This window comes from Trichosurus vulpecula, chromosome 4 (assembly GCF_011100635.1).
Source record: "Trichosurus vulpecula isolate mTriVul1 chromosome 4, mTriVul1.pri, whole genome shotgun sequence".
NCBI lineage: Eukaryota > Metazoa > Chordata > Mammalia > Diprotodontia > Phalangeridae > Trichosurus > Trichosurus vulpecula.
In genome coordinates this window covers 144,220,326-144,240,435 of record NC_050576.1, presented here as the reverse complement: position 1 = coordinate 144,240,435, position 20,110 = coordinate 144,220,326, and the positions used below count along the sequence as shown (strand labels likewise).

Genomic DNA, 20,110 nt, shown 5'->3' with positions numbered 1-20,110 from the left:
CACAATATAGATGATAATTGTCAATAAATGCCTATGTGGCTCAGTATTGCAAAATATACGAGACTCTCCCCATAAAAAGTAGAAGAAGTAAACCATTTATTCAGTCACCAGAGGACCAGATCCCATAAGCCATCCACCTAATCTATCACAGCACTCTATATTGTTTAATGCACAATATCTCTTCATCTCATTACCTTTGAAATGTGATCCATTGTCACTGTGAATCTGCATTAGGGTTCCATAATATAGACTTATAATATCTGGAGTTTTACAGTTTTTTTTGGTTGCATTCTTATAAGGACAAGCCACTAGTACACCTGAATAAGTGTCAACCCAAGTACATATAAATTTGCATCTTTTATCTTGGAATAGTGGTCCAATATGTTCTGTCTGCCAAATCTAGGCTGGAACTTTTCCCCTTGCCATTTCCTCAGTTACTACCCAAGGAACAGTTCGTTCCTTTGCCAATTGACATATATAACATTCCTCGGCTATTAAGCCCCTTATCTTGGTACATTTTGTATAGCTCATTAGTTGGAATACCATCTATTCTTCTAAAATCTACCCCTGCTCTCAATTGAATAGTAAACATTTCTTTTCTTGTCACTCTATTTTGATGTTGAATCCTCTGGCTATTCATTCTTCTCTCTTGAGGAAATTTATCTTTTCCCCATTCTCATAAGTCCCTTAGCTGTGAAATCTTATCCAGCACCTCTGAAAGAGGGTTCCCTATTTCTGCAATTAGCAGAGTCAGAATTAGGTGTTTATAAGCAGGGGGAGCTATTTTAATGATCAAATTTCTATGAGAGACTCCCAAGGGAGTATCATAATATGCATCCCATAATAATAGCAGTCTTCATTACCTCCTCCTTTAACTTTCTCATACAGTCCCTAAGTGAATACCGGGGTCTATCTGCAGTAAGCCACATAGACTCAGCAGGATATTCTCTATTACAACCTGTTGCAGCTAAAGCTAACAGATTGGTTGTTTCATTACCTCCTTGCAAATGATAATCCCTAAAAACTTGCTGTACAAAAGGTTTCTGACTAATACTTATGAACCTCATACAATCCACTGTATCTACAGATGCTCCTGTGTCCCCTTCATCTCAAATTCTCACCATCCCAGATATTAACAATTCTCGCATTCTCTGGATGAACCTACTCAAGATATCTGTGATTTCCTGCTGCGTAAAATCCTCCAACATCTCTCTGAACACTGTAATATTATCTTGGGTTTCCTGCCTCCTTCGCTGGTTGGGGCACGCTGCTTTTTGAGGAGCCTGCTCTGATACTATATCATTCTCTGGATCCATAGCATCATACCACGAAGTATCATTTTGTGCCTCAGCTTCTGATATTGTATCATCTTCTCTAGCCTCTCTCCCCCATCACCGTGGCAATCAGACTGGCTGTTAGACTTGACCTGGGCTGAACTGAAATGCACTCTTGACCTCCTTGGCTCCCTCTGTCTTCTAGCCAAATTAACAGCAAAATTAGTAGATTCCTAAACAATAATCTGTTATTCTGCCACCTGAGATTCCCCATCTTGTGATATAGAAGAAATATTCTCATTTGACCTAGAGGTTTCTCTAATCGTCTCAGTTCCCTCTCATAATGGTCTGTCCCTGGGATAAGTTACATTATCCCATCCTAGGATAACCATTTCTTCTTCTAAAGCCCTTCTACCTCCAAATAGAGATCGTATACCTTGCTATCCCGTCCTGTTCATTGCCAAATGTATCAGCAAGGCAATAATCACAATATAAATGATAATTGTCAAAATGCCTATGTGGCTGTGTATCGCAAAATATATGAGACTCTCCATGTAGAAGGTAAAAGAAGTAAACCATTTATTCAGTCACCAGAGGACCAGATCCCGTAACACATCCACCCAGTCTATCATAGCAGCAAAGAATTCAATAGGATATGATTGTAAATTGTATTCGAAGACCTTCCTACTGAGTCTGTGGAATTAGAAAACTGTAGTTTATGAGGCATCCTGAGAGACCCATCTAATCTAGCAGTTCTTCAACTTCAGAGATTGATTCCACAACCTTATTATACTAATAAGTAGTTAAGGCACATTTCTGTGTCCTCAGGGCCTAGTTAGTGGTCTTATACCCACAAGAGACTTTTTGTAAAACAGTAATTGCTGGAGGTAGGTTTCTACTTGATCACCAATTAACAAACATTTATTAAGTACCTACTGTCTGCTAGGTGCTGGGAGTACAAATGTGAAGAAGCATACCATCCCTGTTTTCAAGGACCTTGTGTTCTTCTGGAAGAGATGTGTACATATTTTCTCTATGCAAATGAGTATAGAGAGAATATGCATAGATTTATATATACATGGACAATAAATATACATACAATTGATATGTTTTGTGCATATGTATGGAATGTATATATATATAATTATGTAATATGTATGTCCACATAGACTATACTATAAATATAAGTGTTGTTATTTAGGAAGAATGGGCACTAGTGGTTGGGGGGATCAGGAAAGTTTCCTATAGATGGTCATACTTAAGTCCACTAAGATAGTTTAGGTATTTGACCAAACATTGTTTAGGATACAGAGTTATTATTTTCTTATTTATTATCATGGGATCATAGATTTAGAACTTGAAGGATGCTTAAAGGTCATCTAGTCCAGGCCCCTCATTTTATGGCTAAAGATTCTGTGTATGATAGAGATTAAGTGACTTGCACTTAGGGTTACACAGGTACTACACTGCAGAGCTACAATTCAAATTCAGGTCCTTTGATTCCAAATCGAGTGCTCTTTCCATTTGAGTATATTTCTGCCCCAGAATTGAGAGGTGTGATAGATCGTTATCCTCATGGAAGAGTTGGTCACAATTTTTCTGTTTTCCATATACTGTGACCTTTTACAATTTTAATAGCTGAAATATTTTATTTGTGGTTTCCCTATGCAATGTGATAGTAAACTGGGATCAAAATGTATCACATACACTGTTTAAGCATTAATCCAATCAATGTCTTTGTGTCCTAATTCTGAACATCATTCTAAGAATGAATGGAAACAATTTCCATAGTTGAATGATATGATACTTTATAAGAGTGATAATAGAGGGAACTGAATTTCTAAATATGGTATTGATTAGAAGTATTTACAATTTTCAAATTATGGTGCTGTTTTTGGAAACCATTTGCATTTCACTAATCTTTTTAGGAGTCATTTCCAAACTAGCCCCTCTGCAATTTATTTGTTCTAGAATCTCAAAAACTTTATTCCAGATTGCTCTGAGGGTAGGGAAAAATATCTTATTACACTGATGTTTATGGCATTCATGGAAAAACAACTTTACTGTTTAATGGCGCATCATTCACTCATGTATATTAATTTATTGCTATATTGCTTTAACTTATCATTACAATATATTAATATTCTTCATATACAAGGTATATTCACTTACATTGATCAAAATGATCAAATATTTTGTTTTATATTCAGTGAGTATGTGGTTTATCTATTTGCTGTAGAAAATGCTTGACTATCTCAAGGAGAAAAAGGATGTGGGCTTCTTTCAGAGTCTTGCTGGCCTGATGCAGTCATGTAGGTAAGAAAATATTTTCTTTCAATCAATCAGCATTTTTCTTTAAACATTTTAAAAGTATAACAGATATAGTATACCAAAATGAAGATGGTTAATTTATTTCATGTAGTTAGGCTTCTGAAGAAGAAATAAATATTGAAATTCAAAGTGACTTCCACTTTAATTCAATAAACATTCATTAAGATCCTGCTATGTGCAGGTCACCATGTTGGGTGCTAATATACAAAGACTAAAAAGAAAAGAATTCCTACCTTTAAGGAATTATATTATCATAGGTACATAGTACATAGTTACAGAAGTAAATACAGAGTAATTTAAGGTAGGGTAGAGCTCTCATCGAGGCTAGAATCAGGATAGACTTTGTGTAGCAGGTGGTACCTAGACATTCCCAAAGGTAGAGTTGAAATGGCAGAACATTTCAACCACGTAGAATTGCCTATGCAAAGCCACCAGGTAGAAGATGAATTTTTTTCCATAAAGAAGAGTAAGTAAGTCTATTTGACTAGAATATCAGTAAGTAAGGTGGGAAGGAGAGAGTTGATGCAAAATAAGGCTAGAAAAATAGGCTAGTTCTGATGAGATCACTAAAAAACAGAGTAAAGAGAGAGGAAAGAAAATCAAGAAAGAGTCTTGGAAGAAATTCCCAATTAGGCAGCATGAGATGATGGATGATCAAGCAAAGGATACTGAAAGGGAGTTGTCAGACAAGTAGGAGTAGAACTAGGAAGAGCAATATCACAGAAACTCAAAAAGGAGTGTATCTAGGAAGAAATGGTAGATAACAATCTAAAAAACTGCAGAAAGGTCAAGAAGAACGAGGCCTAAAAAAAAGGTGGATTACATTTAGAAACCATTTATTAAGCACTTACTATATTTGAAGCTATGTGTTAGACAGTAAGGATATAAATAAACATATGACATAGACCCTGATTTCTGGGGGATGGGGGTGTGGGAAATGCAATGATATGAGAGGGGGTGTCATAGAACTACTAGGAGAAATTTCAAGAGAAAACTGATAATTTTCAGATTGAGGAGGGGCTTGAGAGTAGGGAAGCTTTGATGGAGGAGGTGATATCTGAATTTTTCCTTGAAGAAAGCAGTGGGACAAAGTTGATTCCAGGTCTGGAAGAAAGGGAGCCTAAACAAAGGAACAGATATGAAAAGGGAGGGTAAACATGGGGGAGGCAGAATAATTTGGTTTAGCTATAACAGTGTTTCTGAAGGGAAATAGTAAACAATAAGGTCCGACTAGCAGATTGGAACCACACTTGGGGGCCAGAGGTAGGACTTTAGTCCTTGAATTAGGAATTTATACTGTTTTATAAAATTATTTTTATTATACTTAGAAAATATGAATGTTTTACTGTGCCAGGAAGAACAGAAAAGATAACTATATATAAAACTATGAACTGTTTTATATAGTTTTGGTTCTTTAAAATGTATATTGGATTTAACATTCAATTAATAAAATAATCCTGCTTATCTGTGTCACCCTTTCTGAACTTTGCTCTCATATGCGTAATTTTTAATGTTGATTGACTGTTTGTTGTCATTACTCTCAATACTCACCAACTCTCACCAGTCAAATAGTCTCCCTTGTAACAAATAAGTATAGTTAAGCTAAACGGATCATAGTCTGTGATTTAGAGTGAGTCAATAAACATTTATTAAGCTCCTACTATGTGATAGGCACTAGGCTAAGCCCAATGAAAACAAAAGTTGGTGTAATACAGTCCCTACCCTCAAGGAACTCATAATCTAATGGGAGAAGACAACACATAAAAAGAAATTGAAAAAGCAGGGGAGAGAGTGGGTACCCAGTAGTGGAACCATGATAAACTCCTGTAGCCAGGGTAAGAAATGATCTGAGGGGGGCAGCTAGGTGGCACAGTGAGTAGAGCACCAGCCCTGGAGTCAGGAGTACCTGAGTTCAAATCCAACCTCAGACACTTGACGCATGTACTAGCTGTGTGACCTTGGGCAAGTCACTTAACCCCAATTGCCCTACCAAAAAACCCAAACAAACAAAAAGAAAGAAATGATCTGAGGAAGTGCGAATTACAGTTGAATTCATTTTACAGAATGCTGAGTTTCTGGAGATCATAAAATCTAAGAGATCAATAGGATGGGAAATGATAAAGTAAATTCTCTGAGTGGCCTCCTCAACCAGATGGTCTGAGAGGAACTCCCAGATGTCCACTCCCATCCCTCACCCTCTCTAAACAGAGGGCACTCCTAGGGACAAAATGGTGCTGATTTTGTGTGAGTTTCAGAATTTATTTCATCTTGCAGAATGGTGAGTTCCTGGAGATCATGAAATCCAGGACATCAGCAAGGTGGGAAATGAAGTGAATAAAAATGTGTGTCTCTGTGCTTTATTCTTCAGAGGGAACCACTGAAGTTTTTTGGGTAAAGAAATCACATGATCAGAGCAGTATATCAGGAAGATTATCAGCAGTGTGAAAATGGGATAGCATAGAGGCAGAGACTTGTTATGAGGCTAGATATTATAGTGAATCTCGGTGAGGTAATGAAAGCCTAATGTGTGGTGGTTTCCACATGAGTAGAGAGAAGGGATGAAAGAGTTATTACAGAGGAGGTGGGGGTTAAGAGAGATGAAAGAATCAAAAGTGATTTGAGCCTGGTAAAAGGATGGTGGTACATCTACAAAACCGGAAATTAAAACATGGGGTCAAGTTTTGGAGGAGGATGAACAACTGGAATACTGAAGCTCTGAGGAAAGATTTAGGCTAGCGATCTAAAGCTCTGAGAATCTTCTGCCTGGGGTAATAATCACTAAATACATGGAAAAGGATCACTTAGTAAGAGAATGTATAAAAATATGGCCAAGGATCACTCATATTTAAAGGATTGGGGAGAATAAAGAACCACCAAAGGAGCCAGAGCAGGAGTGGTAAGAAAGGAAGGAGAAGAACTATAAGAATGCAATGCCATTGAAGCTAAAGAAGGATGGGGTATAGAAAGGGAGAAAGCATCAAGAAGACAGATAGCAGTGTCAAATGCTGCAAAGAGGATGATAGGAATGTGTGGGAGGGTTTATTAAGAAAGGGAGAAATGAGCATTATGTGGTCGAAGAGTCCTGAGCATCCAGTTGAGAGGAAAAGATTCAAGATGAATTAAAGAGTGGGGATAAATGGTGCAATATGGTCAGAAAGGAAAAAGAGAGCCTTAGAGGGTAAAGATGTAGGAAGGAAGAAGGTACATAGGTTTCACGTCTGTCTGTGAATCTATGTGGAAGTTTAGATCTAGTCTAGCTCTGTTATTTTAAAGACGAACAAAATGAGGCCTGGAAAGGTTAATGAATTTTCCCAAATTCACATAGGTCACATCCACTCTTCTAAAAGTTCATAATCTTTGTGATTATGAACACTCATTTAATGGACTCCTAGCATGAGCCCTTCCAATGTGGAAATGATCTCATTGTTGAGTATAATGTATGTTCTTTGAGGGCAGGGATTGTTGTAATTTTTGTTTTTCTCATCTCCAAAGTCTAACACCATACCTTGCACAAGATAAGTAATTAATAAATATTTATTGACTGGAATTTGCAATTGAATTGAGTCAACATAATGTCATGAAAAGAATAGTGGTCCTAAAAAAACTTGTTATAGACTTGTTATGAACATTAAATTAGCCACTACCTTCCACCACTCTTTGGTTTTTAGTGTCCCAAACCATAAAATTAGGATAATATCTGCCTTGCCTACACACAATTTATTATTATAAACAATTGAGATAATTTGTTTGAAAGTTTTTTGAAAAGTTAAAGATACTCTATAAATATCTATAAGCCAAATCACTAAATGCATCCTCCCTGCACAATTGTGGCTATACACAAATCAAATGAGAAATAATTCCTGAGCTATATAAGCATTGCCTCATAATTGTATTAGTTGTCAGCTGAATGAAATTGATTTGAAATATGCTAATGGCCTAAAGATTACTTAAAATTTGGTCATAGCTTTTTATTTCTCTAGTCCTTTAGAATACATTAGATCTGTAGAGAGTTGATATTATTCAGAAAGGTATGAATATTATTGATACTATTACTGATTTTAAGAGATTACAAATTGAGGAAATCACTTCAAACTGAATCCAACTGGCACAAGAAGGCCATTGTCTGGAAAGATTATTTTAACAGCCTCCCCTATCCCAAACAAGAAGTAGAATTTTAAGGGAAGCAAAGAGAAGGAAAACATGGGACTACATTCTTTTTTATTAATTAATTTATTTTTAGTTTTCAACATTTATTTCCACAAGATTTTGAGTTCCAAATTTTCCCCCCATCTCTCCCCTCCCCCCCCTCCCCAAGATGACATGCATTCTGATTACCCTTTCCCCCAGTCTGCTCTCCTTTCTATCACCCCCTCCCTATCCCCTTTCTCCTTCCTTTCTTATAGGGCAAGATAGATTTCTATACCCCATTGCTTTTATATCTTATTTGCCAGTTGCATGTGAAAACAGTTTTTAACATTTGTTTTTAAAACTTTGAGTTCCAAATTCTCTCTCTTCTTTCCTTCTGTAACAACAACACTGCTTGCAGCTGCTGTGGAGGTGTAAGGCCAATAACACCAGCACACAAGAGGGCTGCTAGCATAGATTCTTTGATCTGCTTTTCTAAGGAAAGCAACTTTAAGGGGTTTACAATCTCACTTTAATTAAACATACTTATATCATTCACTTGGTTCAGGGGGAAAAGTCAGCACCCTGAACTTCAGATAAAACACAAACAGAAATTACAAGTAGAAATTATATAAACAGAGCAAATAACAAATCAGCAGACAGGGTTTCTACCTGTCTGTCCATAGCCATACATACATAGTTACTAGAGAGAGAAGCACCAAAGCTGAGGGAGGAGGGGCGGGGTTCTTAACAACTACCCAGAGTATCATCTGACCAAGTCACACAAACACTCTTCCAGTGAGTGAACCCCCAAGCAAAATGCTAACCTCAGAGTATATATACACTTTTTTCAGGGTCCAAGGGTGTCACAACCATGTGACTCAAACTCATGTGACTTAGGCTTTCTTGTGACTTAAGCAGGTAATCAAAGACTCTTGATTGAATCAAAAGCAAAGCTCAATCAAAGGCACTTGATTGCCTTAGTGCTGAGAAGCACTCCAAAAGAAAAAACAGTGAATAATCCCACTTTTCTTGCCAATACACCTCCCCACCCCCACCCCCATTGAGAAGGCAAGCTATTCAATATAGGTTATACATGTGTAGTTATACAAAACACAGAGGACTACATTCTAGTTAACAGATAGTTAAATATGTATTATAGACAGCTATGTGTCTAGGGAAAGCACTCCTTTCAGAGTGAATTTCAGTACAGTAATGGTACTTTGTTACATCTCTGTCATTGCACATATATGAGGAGCTATGTCAGAGATAAGAAGTGAGTGACTTTCACTTACATCAGAAGAAAAGAAAAGGAAGGGTTCCCAAATATTCATCTCTAGAGTACACAGCCCTGGAAGAAAGAGAGGAATGTGAGGCTTCATATACAATACACCTGTCCAAGCAATAAGGAATGTACAGGTGACTGTTCTTTTGAGAGCAAAGTGGGAAGATAGCTATTCGTGTCTGACTGAGATAGAGTTCTTATCTTTTAATCAGATACAATTACGTTAAAGAAGATATTGCCAGAAACCTTATGTCAACAGATATTTTTCAGCACATGTAGCTTCATGATTTTACAGAGTTGGTACATTACAGAGAGAGACAAGCCAAATGTAATAAGACAAACTTTCCTAGTTTTTTCTGGAAAGGCAAAATTTATATGTACCAAACAAAATGTAAGTCCAATAAGTTTCTATGAGATTAAGCAGGTAAGGCAAATATAGGTACAAATTTGGAATTATTCTACTCAGACATATTAAGTGTCTTGTTTTTGGTCATGGAGCTAGTGAGTAGAAGAGACAGGATTCACACTTGAGGCGTTTCTCCAAACACCAAGTCTAGCACTCTGTCATACCCTTGACTTGATCTAATATCACAAGTAACATTTTCTCATGGAATTTCCAATCTCTGAACTCTAAGGTTCAAGAGAACAGAGTTTTTATGAATATTGATTTGCAAATTAGAGATTTGAAAATCTGTTCACAAGCACCTATATCGAATTACATGCTGTCTTGGGGTGGGGGGAGGGAGGAGAGGGAAGGGGAGAAAATTTGGAACTCAAAAACTTGTGGAACTGAGTGTTGTAAATGAAAAATAAAAAATAAATTTTAAAAATCTGTTCATGTTTTTATTCATGTTTTCATTTTAATTAAAATATTTTGAAAGAGTCACCAAGTATCCTAATTTGTTTTACTACATCAGCCTTTTAGGGGACCAAAACTTGATATAAAATATGTTACATAAAGAAAAGCAAACATCCTAAATGAGATATAATATTTAGTTTAAAAAAATCTTTCATAGACCACAGATAGAAACCACTATAATAATTCATTTAATATTCAGGGTTTTCTGTATCATAGCCATCTGTTCAGAGGTGTTGTAATTTCATTTGACTAGGAAAGGAGGCTTATTTTTCTTTCCTTTGTTTAGCAGAATACATGCATAAACCTTTCTGCTAAAGATATTGTCAGACAGTAGCCTAGTCAGCAATGAGATTCTATCTTGTTTATTGTTTAGTAAGAGAAAATCTTTAAGCCATGATGACTATCATTATTTTCCCCCTAATTTTATGAGAATGAGTTGAAAATGATCTCTCAACTACATATTTCTCCAGAGCACTTTGTATATATTTCCTTTTTCTCTATCATATTCTACTTTTTGTCATACTTACTTAGGTATATATAATATTGAATCAGATTAAATTTGGTCAGCAGGCAGAATATTGGGGGAATCCCTATAGTTAGCAAGAGACTGAAAGGGATTAGTTGTTGTTTGTCCTTTGTTTTGAAGAAGACCATGACATCAGGAAGATGATGCCATGATTCACAAGTGAATTGGATTTAAGTGAAGGAGAGCTGTGCAAAGTCACTAACATCACTTTCTCCTCTGGAGCATCTGGGTACAAAGGCAAGATATAGATCAGGACAACTGGAGACAGGTAGAAGTAGAGCCAAGAAAGGATAGTGTCATGAAACCTAGAGAGAACAGAGTTTCAAGGATACAAAGAAGAGCAACAGAATCAAAGGTTGCAAAGAGATCGAGAAGGATAAGAATTGAAAAGAGGCTGTTAGATATGGCAACAAGAGACCAATGGTAATTTTGGAGAGGAGTTTCAGTTGAATTGTGACATCATAAGCTGGGCTGCAAAGGTTAAGAAAAGAGTAAGAGGAAAGGATGTGGTGGCACTGATTGTAGATGGCCTTCTCAAGGAGTTTAGCCATGAAAACGAAAATAGTGGTAATGGACAGATCGAATAGAGTTTTTTGAGGATGGAGAAGACATGGAAGTGTTTCTAGGCAGCAAGGAAACAGCCAGTAGACAAAGAGAGAATGAAGATTAGTGAGAGAATGGGGATGATAGAGGTGACAAACTGCTAGAGAAGATGTGATAGAATGGGATCATTGTTCATGTGGAGGGATTTGCTTTGACAAGAAATGCCACCTTTTCATGTGAGTCAAGTTGAAGAAGAGACAGTGTGGGAAGGCATCTGAGTGATGTGAAATGTGGCGGGGAGAAGAGTTAACCTTTCGGTTAATGAAATTAATTTTTTCAATGAAATGTGAAATAAAAGTCTCAGCTGAGAGGGTGAAGAGGAGAGAGCCATGGGAAATTTAAAAAGGAGTGTAAAGGTTTGGAAAAGCCACTGTGGTGAGTGGGATAGTGATTCAGATGGGGAAGTTGTTATGGTAATTAGGGTGGGACTTTTTTTTTTTACTGTTTTCTCCTTTGGAATGCTGAGGTAATCAAGTACCTTTGATGAATTTTGCTTTTCAAATGTAATGGCAAGCAAAGTAGATTTTTTGTTGTCTTTGTTTTGGAGTGCTTCTCAGCACTAAGGATTCTTTGATTGAATTGGGAGTCTTTGATGACCTCCTTAAGTCAAGGGAAGGCCTAGTTCTGCCCTCCGACCCTGAGCAAGCATTTAAGTTACAAGAAGGCCTAAGTCACATGGGTTTGAGTGACATGGTTTCATGCCCTTTGAGGCTGAAGAAGTGTATATAAACTCAGAGGTTAGTGTTTTGCTTTTGGGGGCACACTCATTGAAAGAGTGTTGGTGACAAGACTCTGGGTAGCCATTTAAGCAGCTCTCCTGGTTTTGAAAACCCAGATGTTGGTGCTTCTATTTTTGGTTACTATGTATGTGATGTCTTGATCAGACAAAGCCTGTCTGTTGATCTGTTTGTAGTTTCTGTTTGTATTTGCTCTGAAGTTCAGGATGCTGAATTCTTCCCCTGAACTAAGTGAATGATATATGTGTGTTTGATTAAAGTGAAATTGTTAACCCCTTGAAGTCACTTTCCTTAGATAAGAAGATCAAAGAATCTGCCAGCAGCCCTCCTGTGTGCTGGTGTTGTTGACCTTACACCCCAATAGTAGTTGCTAGTAGCATTGTTGTTACAGAAGTGTAAAAGGATTGCCTTGCTGCAATAAGACCCCAGCTGAGATTATGTTACCACATACATTTGTGGTGGACCCAGTCAGCACATTTGGTGATTTTTTTTTTTACCATTTCATCCAGCAGCAAATGTCTGTACTGGGCCTTACTCAAGCCAGTCTCCTGGAAGTTTAGGATCAATATTAGAATGAAATGAGACACTCATAGAGCATTCAATAGGGCAAACAAAAGGAGATTTACTTATCTATAACATAAAAAGGATATTAAACAGGGATAGGCATTAAGGACACCTCAAGTTGATTAAGCTGAGCAAAGCTCCCTTGCCTGAGTTGCCCATTGTCCACCAAGCATAAGAGAGGGTACCTGGAGCTCCTTGTGACTATTTTATTCTCGGGGATCAGGAAGTATATCAAGACGTTAAGTTTCAAGGATGATTTCAGTACCTTTTAAGGAAAAACAAGCTTAAATTCTAGGGTTGGAAAGACTAGGATATTGCTGTGATCACACCCTTAGTAGATTCTTGTGGGTAGGGACTGCCATTTTTTTACCTTTGCATCCATAGTGCGTAGGCATAGTTTCTTTCATTTAGTAGGGAAAAAATGTTTATTGAACTGATTTGAATTCTTTCATACTTCATTGAAAATTTTAAGACATACTATATTTTTAAATATTTACTTCGAAATCACAATATTGTGTTTACAGATTTTCTAAAGATTTTTGTCTATTTTTATTATTGCTGTTGCAGTGTCCTTGATCTCAATGCATTTGAGAGACAAAACAAAGCAGAAGGACTTGGAATGGTGACAGAAGAAGGATCAGGTATTCACAGACAAAAAGAAAAAAATTTCTAATTTTTTTCCAATTCACTGAAATTATATAGCTTATTTCATGGAGTAAACTCTTGATTACACATGCTACCATAAAGAAGCAGATGCCTTAATAGTAATGATAACGAATGGCTAATCTATATTTGGCTTTGAAATATAGGCATAAACACAAAAACATAGGTACATTTATATATATATATATGTGTGTGTGTGTGTGTGTGTGTGTGTGTGTGTGTGTGTGCGTGTGTGTATACACACACATACATAAAACTTTTTTTCTCATATTCACATTTTATTTGTAGTTCAACACTTTTGTTCCAGACCTTCTCTGAGTCACCTGATAATGAGCTAGGTAATGGATAAAATCCCTGAGTACTATGGGTACTTGAAAGTTGACTGTAAGTTATTAGCTATTTAGTTCAGTGTCCTTGTAAAGCCACAGGAGAATCTCAAAGGATGAATACTTCTGTCCCACCCCCAGGAAATATATTATTTTTTGAATGCTTTGGAATTTATCAACAAGTAGCATGGTGTGTTTGAGAGAATGCAGTGAAGTAGAAAGTCAAGATTTTTAAAAACTACATTAAAATAGGAAAATATAGCTTAATGTTTTCTTCTACTATAAACAGCAGTGTAAACCTGTTATAATACATATCCCTTAGTGGCCAAATTAAAGCAAATGGAGCATCAGTTTGCAAAACTGATGCTAAGTATGTTACAGAGGGCGATAAGTTAGATCCTTTGAGTCATCCTTTCCCAAAATAAGGAAGTTTTTTGGCATTCAAATGACCCAGCTAGTTCATGTACTAGTCACCTCTGAATATGCTTATTATGACTCACTCTACGTATTATATGTTTTTCCTTGACAAATCTAGAATTGTGAGATATAAAGATGGAGTCATTATATTTTAAACAGTCCAAGTTATTTCATTTAATAATTGACAAATACAATAAATAAGAGATTACCATCAGTCTCAATGAATAATGATAGAGTTAAATTTTTTATAATAAATAGAATTAGAGATGAAAAAAACTGCATCTTCATTTTAGAAGACATAATTTAGTATAAAAGGTTTTATTTTTCTCCAGAAAGCATTGTTATGGTTTCTTTTTTCTTTATAAAAATATCCTATTTTATGTGCTGATTTTGAACTAATTTATCTTTATTAGATCTTGTTTTTTCCATTTTGTTTTGGTTTGAATGGGCTTCATCATTTTGTCAATGTTCTAGTTTGGAATCATTGGGTATTTGGAGGGAATAATCTTGAAACCAGGATGAATTTCCTCTTTTTTATGTGTGGTCAATGCAGATGTTTCTATATAATTCTACTTAGGAAGAAGAAAAAAATTTATTGCATATTTTTACTCTATTTTGAAGTTCATAGATTGTACATGTTTAAACATTGACGCCTATTAAATTAACTCCTTTGCCTTCATTTTCCACTTAGCATTTCAATGTCCAAGTTCCATTCATTATCACCTAGAAGCCAAAATATAATTTATTGCATAGGATCACAGTTTTAGAGCTGAAAGGAGCCTTGGCAGCCATCAAGTCCCACCTCCTCATTATACAGGAAATTGGAGCACAGAGGGGTTAAGTGATTTGCCCAAGGTCACAGAGCTGGTAAATGTGTGAGGTAGGATTTAAACCTAGGTCTCCCTCCCTCCAAATCCAGGTTGTTCTGTACTATACCATGCTACTTCTCTAAAGTTACATTCACTCACTTAAAAGTAAATACTATGTCATTTTTATGTATGTCTATAGTTAACAGTGGCAACACTGATGTACCTTTCTGGTTTGAGATTGCCTGACATGGAACAAACACACCAAGTTAAAACAATTAGGTAGATCCCTTGTCTTCTGGGGGAGATTTTTCAGTTCTAGTCTAGCATGGGAGTGTATTCTGGATCACTGACTTTCCTCATGAGAAATAGATCAGCTTTAGACTATTTTTATGTTTCACAGCAATTTACTACCTAGAATGTTCAAGATACTCTAAACTTAATTTAATTAAACATGTTTAGTCAATATTAGTAATTTTAGAACCCTAAAAGGTATAGTCAATGCAGCCCTCATCTAAGTATTCACTTTCCTAGTCAGCAGAATATAGGTTAGGATTAATTTTATGCTTTCAAATTCAGTAATAATACTTTTATTGTGAGAGTGGTTATTCTAATGTCAGGATATTTTTTATGATTTATCTGAATTTTACTTGATGTATTTATTCTTTCCCTTTAGCACAGAAATGACTTGCCCAAACCAGTATTGAGTATGTGTTATATCTGCTTTAAAATTTTAAGAATAAAACTCAACTTTTTTTTTCTTTTTCCCCATTTCCTTTTCTTTCACCTACTGTAAATGTCTTGTCTTCCTTTCCTCAGTCATCACCCATGAGCGTGGTAATTATTAAAAAAAAAACAAAATCTGTCTTATATGTTCCTGTTTTTAGCTTTATGTCAGCCTTGTACAGCACCTGAAGAGTAAAAGTTTGTATGTGTGTGTATTTTTTCATTATTTAGCTCTTTAAATGAAGTAATTCTAAGAGTTATCATTGTGCACTCTTATTTCTTTTAGTTCTTGTGCCAACCCTTCTCTGTTCCTTCGTTCTTTCAGGAACTGCGATGATTGTCACACTAGCTGAAAGAGCAGCAAGCTTTGTTTAGTTAATTTTATTTTGTTCGTTTAATGTATTTTCTTTTTCTTTTAGTGGTCTCAGTATTTTGCAATGGTTGTATACATAAAAAATAGAATTTGTGCTGTAGTTCTTCTGTAGTATTTCTGTTTTGTATTTACTGTGGCTTTATGGCTGCACTGATTTGTGCAATCACAGGAAATCTGTGATAGATCCAGAATGGAATAGAAAGGAGATCTGGTCGCCCTCTTCTTTCTTTTCTCTTTCCACATGGGCTCTGGTATTTAAGAGCTTTTCAATTCCCTAATGTTGAAAGGCAACATATTTCTTATCTGTCCCTTAATGTAATATAACTAAACATTTATTAGACAAGAAGCAGATTTAGAATATTACTGAATATATCATTAATCTATTAGGGACATTAATGAACTTTTACAACCATACTTATATTTATTTCAGTATTTCAAAAGATATCTGATTTCGTCATTGTGGTTACTTCCTCCACTCATGTAGATTGCAAAGTCCCACCCCTTATAGCCTCCATCAGTAGTTATAGTCAACCACATTGATTATTTGATGACCAGTTTTATGGTGATGAGCCTTTCCACACCGATCTAAGCTTGTGCTGCCCTGATGGCACATAGCTTGTTGCTGGACCTATATTTGCCACCTTTCCAGCTTGGGTCAGAGCTGTCAGAGTTTGTACTCTGCTGACATAGCCTCTGAGAACCCAGATTCTCTTCTATATCAGAAGGAGGAATCAGATTAACTGGTATCCCCAGTGTTCACTTTATTTGATCAATGAAGAGCTAATTATTATAACATGCTCTTATATTAATAGTGACTTAAAGACATAACCAGTCCACTTAAATTTTATACCTAAATATTCCTTTCATACGATCATTTTATTGAAACAATTTACATACTCAAAGGATGCACCAAAGAATCCAGATGTGTTAGTGCCAGCAATATCTTTTCAGAGCATTAGGCCCAAGCACAGTGTTTATTTCTGGAGAAGAATATATGGATATTTGGATGGTTCACTTATTTACTATCTCCTTGACAAACCACATTCACCTAACTGTAATGTAACAATCACACGACTAGAATTTTGCTACATACCAATTATTTCACCAACAAATTTCAGGAAGCTGAGTAGACTTTTTTCAGTAGTTTAAATTCTCTGTACCTTGTATATCCACAACAAATGTCTGTTGAACTGAACTGTTAATTCAACAGTTATCCATCAAATGCCTACTATGTGCTTTTTGCCCCTCTCTTTTTATAGGCCAGATATTTGTTCTAAGCCTCATCTCTACTCTTAAGTAAGGGCATTGATGTCTAAAATGTTCTCTATAATCACTAACTTCTCCATTTGATGTTGAAGTTTTAACATTTTTTGGTCTACATATAAATGACATGATAAATGTCAAGGTTGCTATTAACTTTGGTACCCCAAATGGAACTATATTTGCTTCTAATTGTGAATGTCATCATGGATGACATGAATATTGTTATCAGATGAATTGATAATGATGTTTTTTTCCAAGTTCTCCTTTTGTTGCTATAAAGGCTTATACTTGCTTTCCCTTCCTCCTTCACCAGTAATGAATTTTTTATACAATTCCTGGAACTCTTTTACAAAATCCTAAAACTCTGTACTTATCAGAACCCCAATTATTCCTAAGCTAATGTATTTCTTTTCTTATAACTCATTTGTTCAATGTTACATCTTTTGTATTTTTGTTTGTCTTGTTTATTTTAGCAGCAGAAAAAAGGTTCTAAACAAAAATTTGCACTAATCTTAATTTCATTGCATTCTTAGATGCTTTCTTCTTTCATCAGAATTCTCAGAACCTGTGTTGTCTCTTCAGAAAATTGTGATAAGCCTGAAAACGCAGTATTCCCCTCTTTCCAAATTCCATTTGTAGTTGCAATAGTGGAAGATGCTGCCTCTGTGTTTTCATTATTTTTTCTTCTGTGGAATATATAGCTCAGTCTGTATAGAAAATGAATTGTGCCAAATTATACATAGAAGATGTATGTACTTGCACATTTAGTTTCCTGGCAACAAAACCTCCGAAAAATGTTACTCCTATCTCCTAATGAACCACTTTGTGGTTAATTATTGCCAATAGAAAGTTGAATTTTGTCTTAATTATATATTTCTGAAATAGCAATTATTTTAAAATGTCTTCATTATTTATATTCCTTGTCTGCCTTTTATATTAAAATTTCAGAATAATTTAAAGGCATCAAATATCAGACTGTGTTCTAAGCTCATTTTGTGCATAGATATGAAGGTTTAAAAGTGCATGGAGCTCTTTGGCAAACATGTTTGGAGAGCTCTCCTAAATTAAATGATTCTTTAAAAACTTCTGATTTTGGTGAAAACAGGGTTAACAGCACTAATAACAATTCACATTTAAGATTTTATGATCACAAAATATTTTCTTTACCTTGACTCATTTTAATCTCTAATTTGGATATATCATGTTGCATTGTGGTAAACCCATTTACAAAGGCATGTTAGCTTCAAATAGTTTCTCTTCTATTTTTTTCCCAACCTATACCAATTTATAATTTTTATTAACAACATTATAAAGAATGAATATTTTATCCCTCGTGGTTTTGTTAATCAGATTTATATCCTTTAAGTTAATGGTATACTTTCCAGTTATGTTTTACAAAACTTATGAAGTATCCCCAAATGCATCTCTGTTTCACAGAACTACTCTGGTACAAATCTGTTTTGGTCTTTTTTTAAGAGTAGTTATAGTTAAAGCAGTGCATAATGTTTCATGTTTCTCAACTTTTCCTAATTACGTTATTTTGGGTTCTTTAAGAGATACATTTAATATTGGTTAAGTTTATTCTTTTCGAATTAACTCAACTAACATCAAGCCATTTAGAAAAGTTTTAGACCTCTACGGCAGCATTTACTATTTCTTGGTTCACTGATGACTGGAAAGTGTAACTTGCTGCCTATTATTTTCCTAAGTGATAGTTTATATACTAATAAAATCTAAGTTATTACAAATTAAAATGGTCACAAATAAATTAAAAGTATTTATTGAGCACTCACAATGTGGCTGTCTCTAACTAGGCCTAACATTTAAGCCTTCCTAGGCTGAATGAATAAAACTGTAGTAGATTTGGTACAGAGCTAATTCAAACTTAATATGTTAGCAATTTGAATCCAGTGTTTCTTAAGACAGTACTGATTGGTAGCCAGGTAAAAATGCAAATGACCGTTCAATTTTAAGTCACATCTGAAGTTTCTTTGTATAAATAACAATACTAATGTCTTCCAAAATATTTCATTTTGCCATCATTAAAATGATTTATTAAATATTCATACTACCATAGATCCATGCTGAATGTACACAAAAGGGTTTGTTTTTCAAATAGGAAAAATGAGGGTTTCAGCACTCCAGACATTTTTCTCCATTTCATTAGTTTTTAATTCTAGTTTACATCATATTACAATATCACTTTTTGTATACATCTCCAGTTAGACTGTTGATCCTGCACCCTCTGCAGACATAAAGCCATCCATCTCTGTTACCATATCATTTATATGCAGCATGGGCCCTTGCAGCATTTTAACCTGATAGTGATTACATTACTATACAGATTACGAGATAAATAGTTGTGCTCTACTATATATCACTTTACTTTGAAATTAAACAAAGTGACTTAGCTCCATAAGTCATTTTCTATGCACTGTGTACCTATGTAAGGATATTAATTTGCATGTATTTTTGTTTGTAGGCATGAATTCATGTATTTAATAACATTATCATAGCCACCTCAGGTAGATCTTCCATACAGTTCATATGAAGGCAGTGGACACATCAAAATTAATTGTCAAAATTATAATTTAGTCTTCTAGTAGGTGCTCATCTACTGCTGCTATTCACTAGTAACTCTGTTTCCAAACTTTGCCCTAGTGCTCCTGAAGACAACTACTTTCAGTTCATCTGCCTTAGTCCCCCACATCCTCAAAAGAATAGAGGGTAGCACCTGACATCTGACACATATCACCTGAGTGACCATTGTCAAGCCATTTAATCCTTCAATGTCCCAGGCAAACCTTTAAAACTATAAATTATAGATTTGTTGCACAATATGCATTTGTGAAGGAAATTTCCACAATGAAAGTTCTTTACACCAATGAAATCATAAGTCCAGACCCCCTCTAGTACCCCAACTGCCCTGTGTTGCTTGGTATTACAACAAATTTTCACATAATCATAATTATGGCCTATCTAAAAATCAATACTAGTTTTTAAGATTTAATATTTATATGAGGACTTATTTTGAATGAGTGAATGAACAAAAAAGCATTCATTAAGAAATAACAATATTAAAAATGGTAGGAATAAAAAGAGGCAGTCTTTGCTCTCCAAAAGCTCACATTTTTAATGGGAGACACAACACCTATATGTTTGGCTGCAATTCAGATTAAAAGGTCTCATGATCCTTACATTGCAGGAGCAAAATACATGGTACTTAGAAATT

The 20,110-nt window shown here is 35.4% G+C and overlaps 1 protein-coding gene across 5 annotated transcripts in view; it reads left to right on the top strand.

Annotated features, from left to right (window-relative positions):
- Positions 1-20,110, top strand: part of RYR2 (ryanodine receptor 2) — an 828,134-nt gene that overhangs the window by 724,444 nt on the left and 83,580 nt on the right. For all 5 annotated transcript variants that reach the window (XM_036753924.1, XM_036753927.1, XM_036753925.1 and 2 more), the window contains 2 exons: positions 3,514-3,590; positions 12,872-12,945. In XM_036753924.1, coding sequence (XP_036609819.1) covers positions 3,514-3,590; positions 12,872-12,945 — 151 coding nt within the window. The remainder of the gene's footprint in view (positions 1-3,513; positions 3,591-12,871; positions 12,946-20,110) is intronic.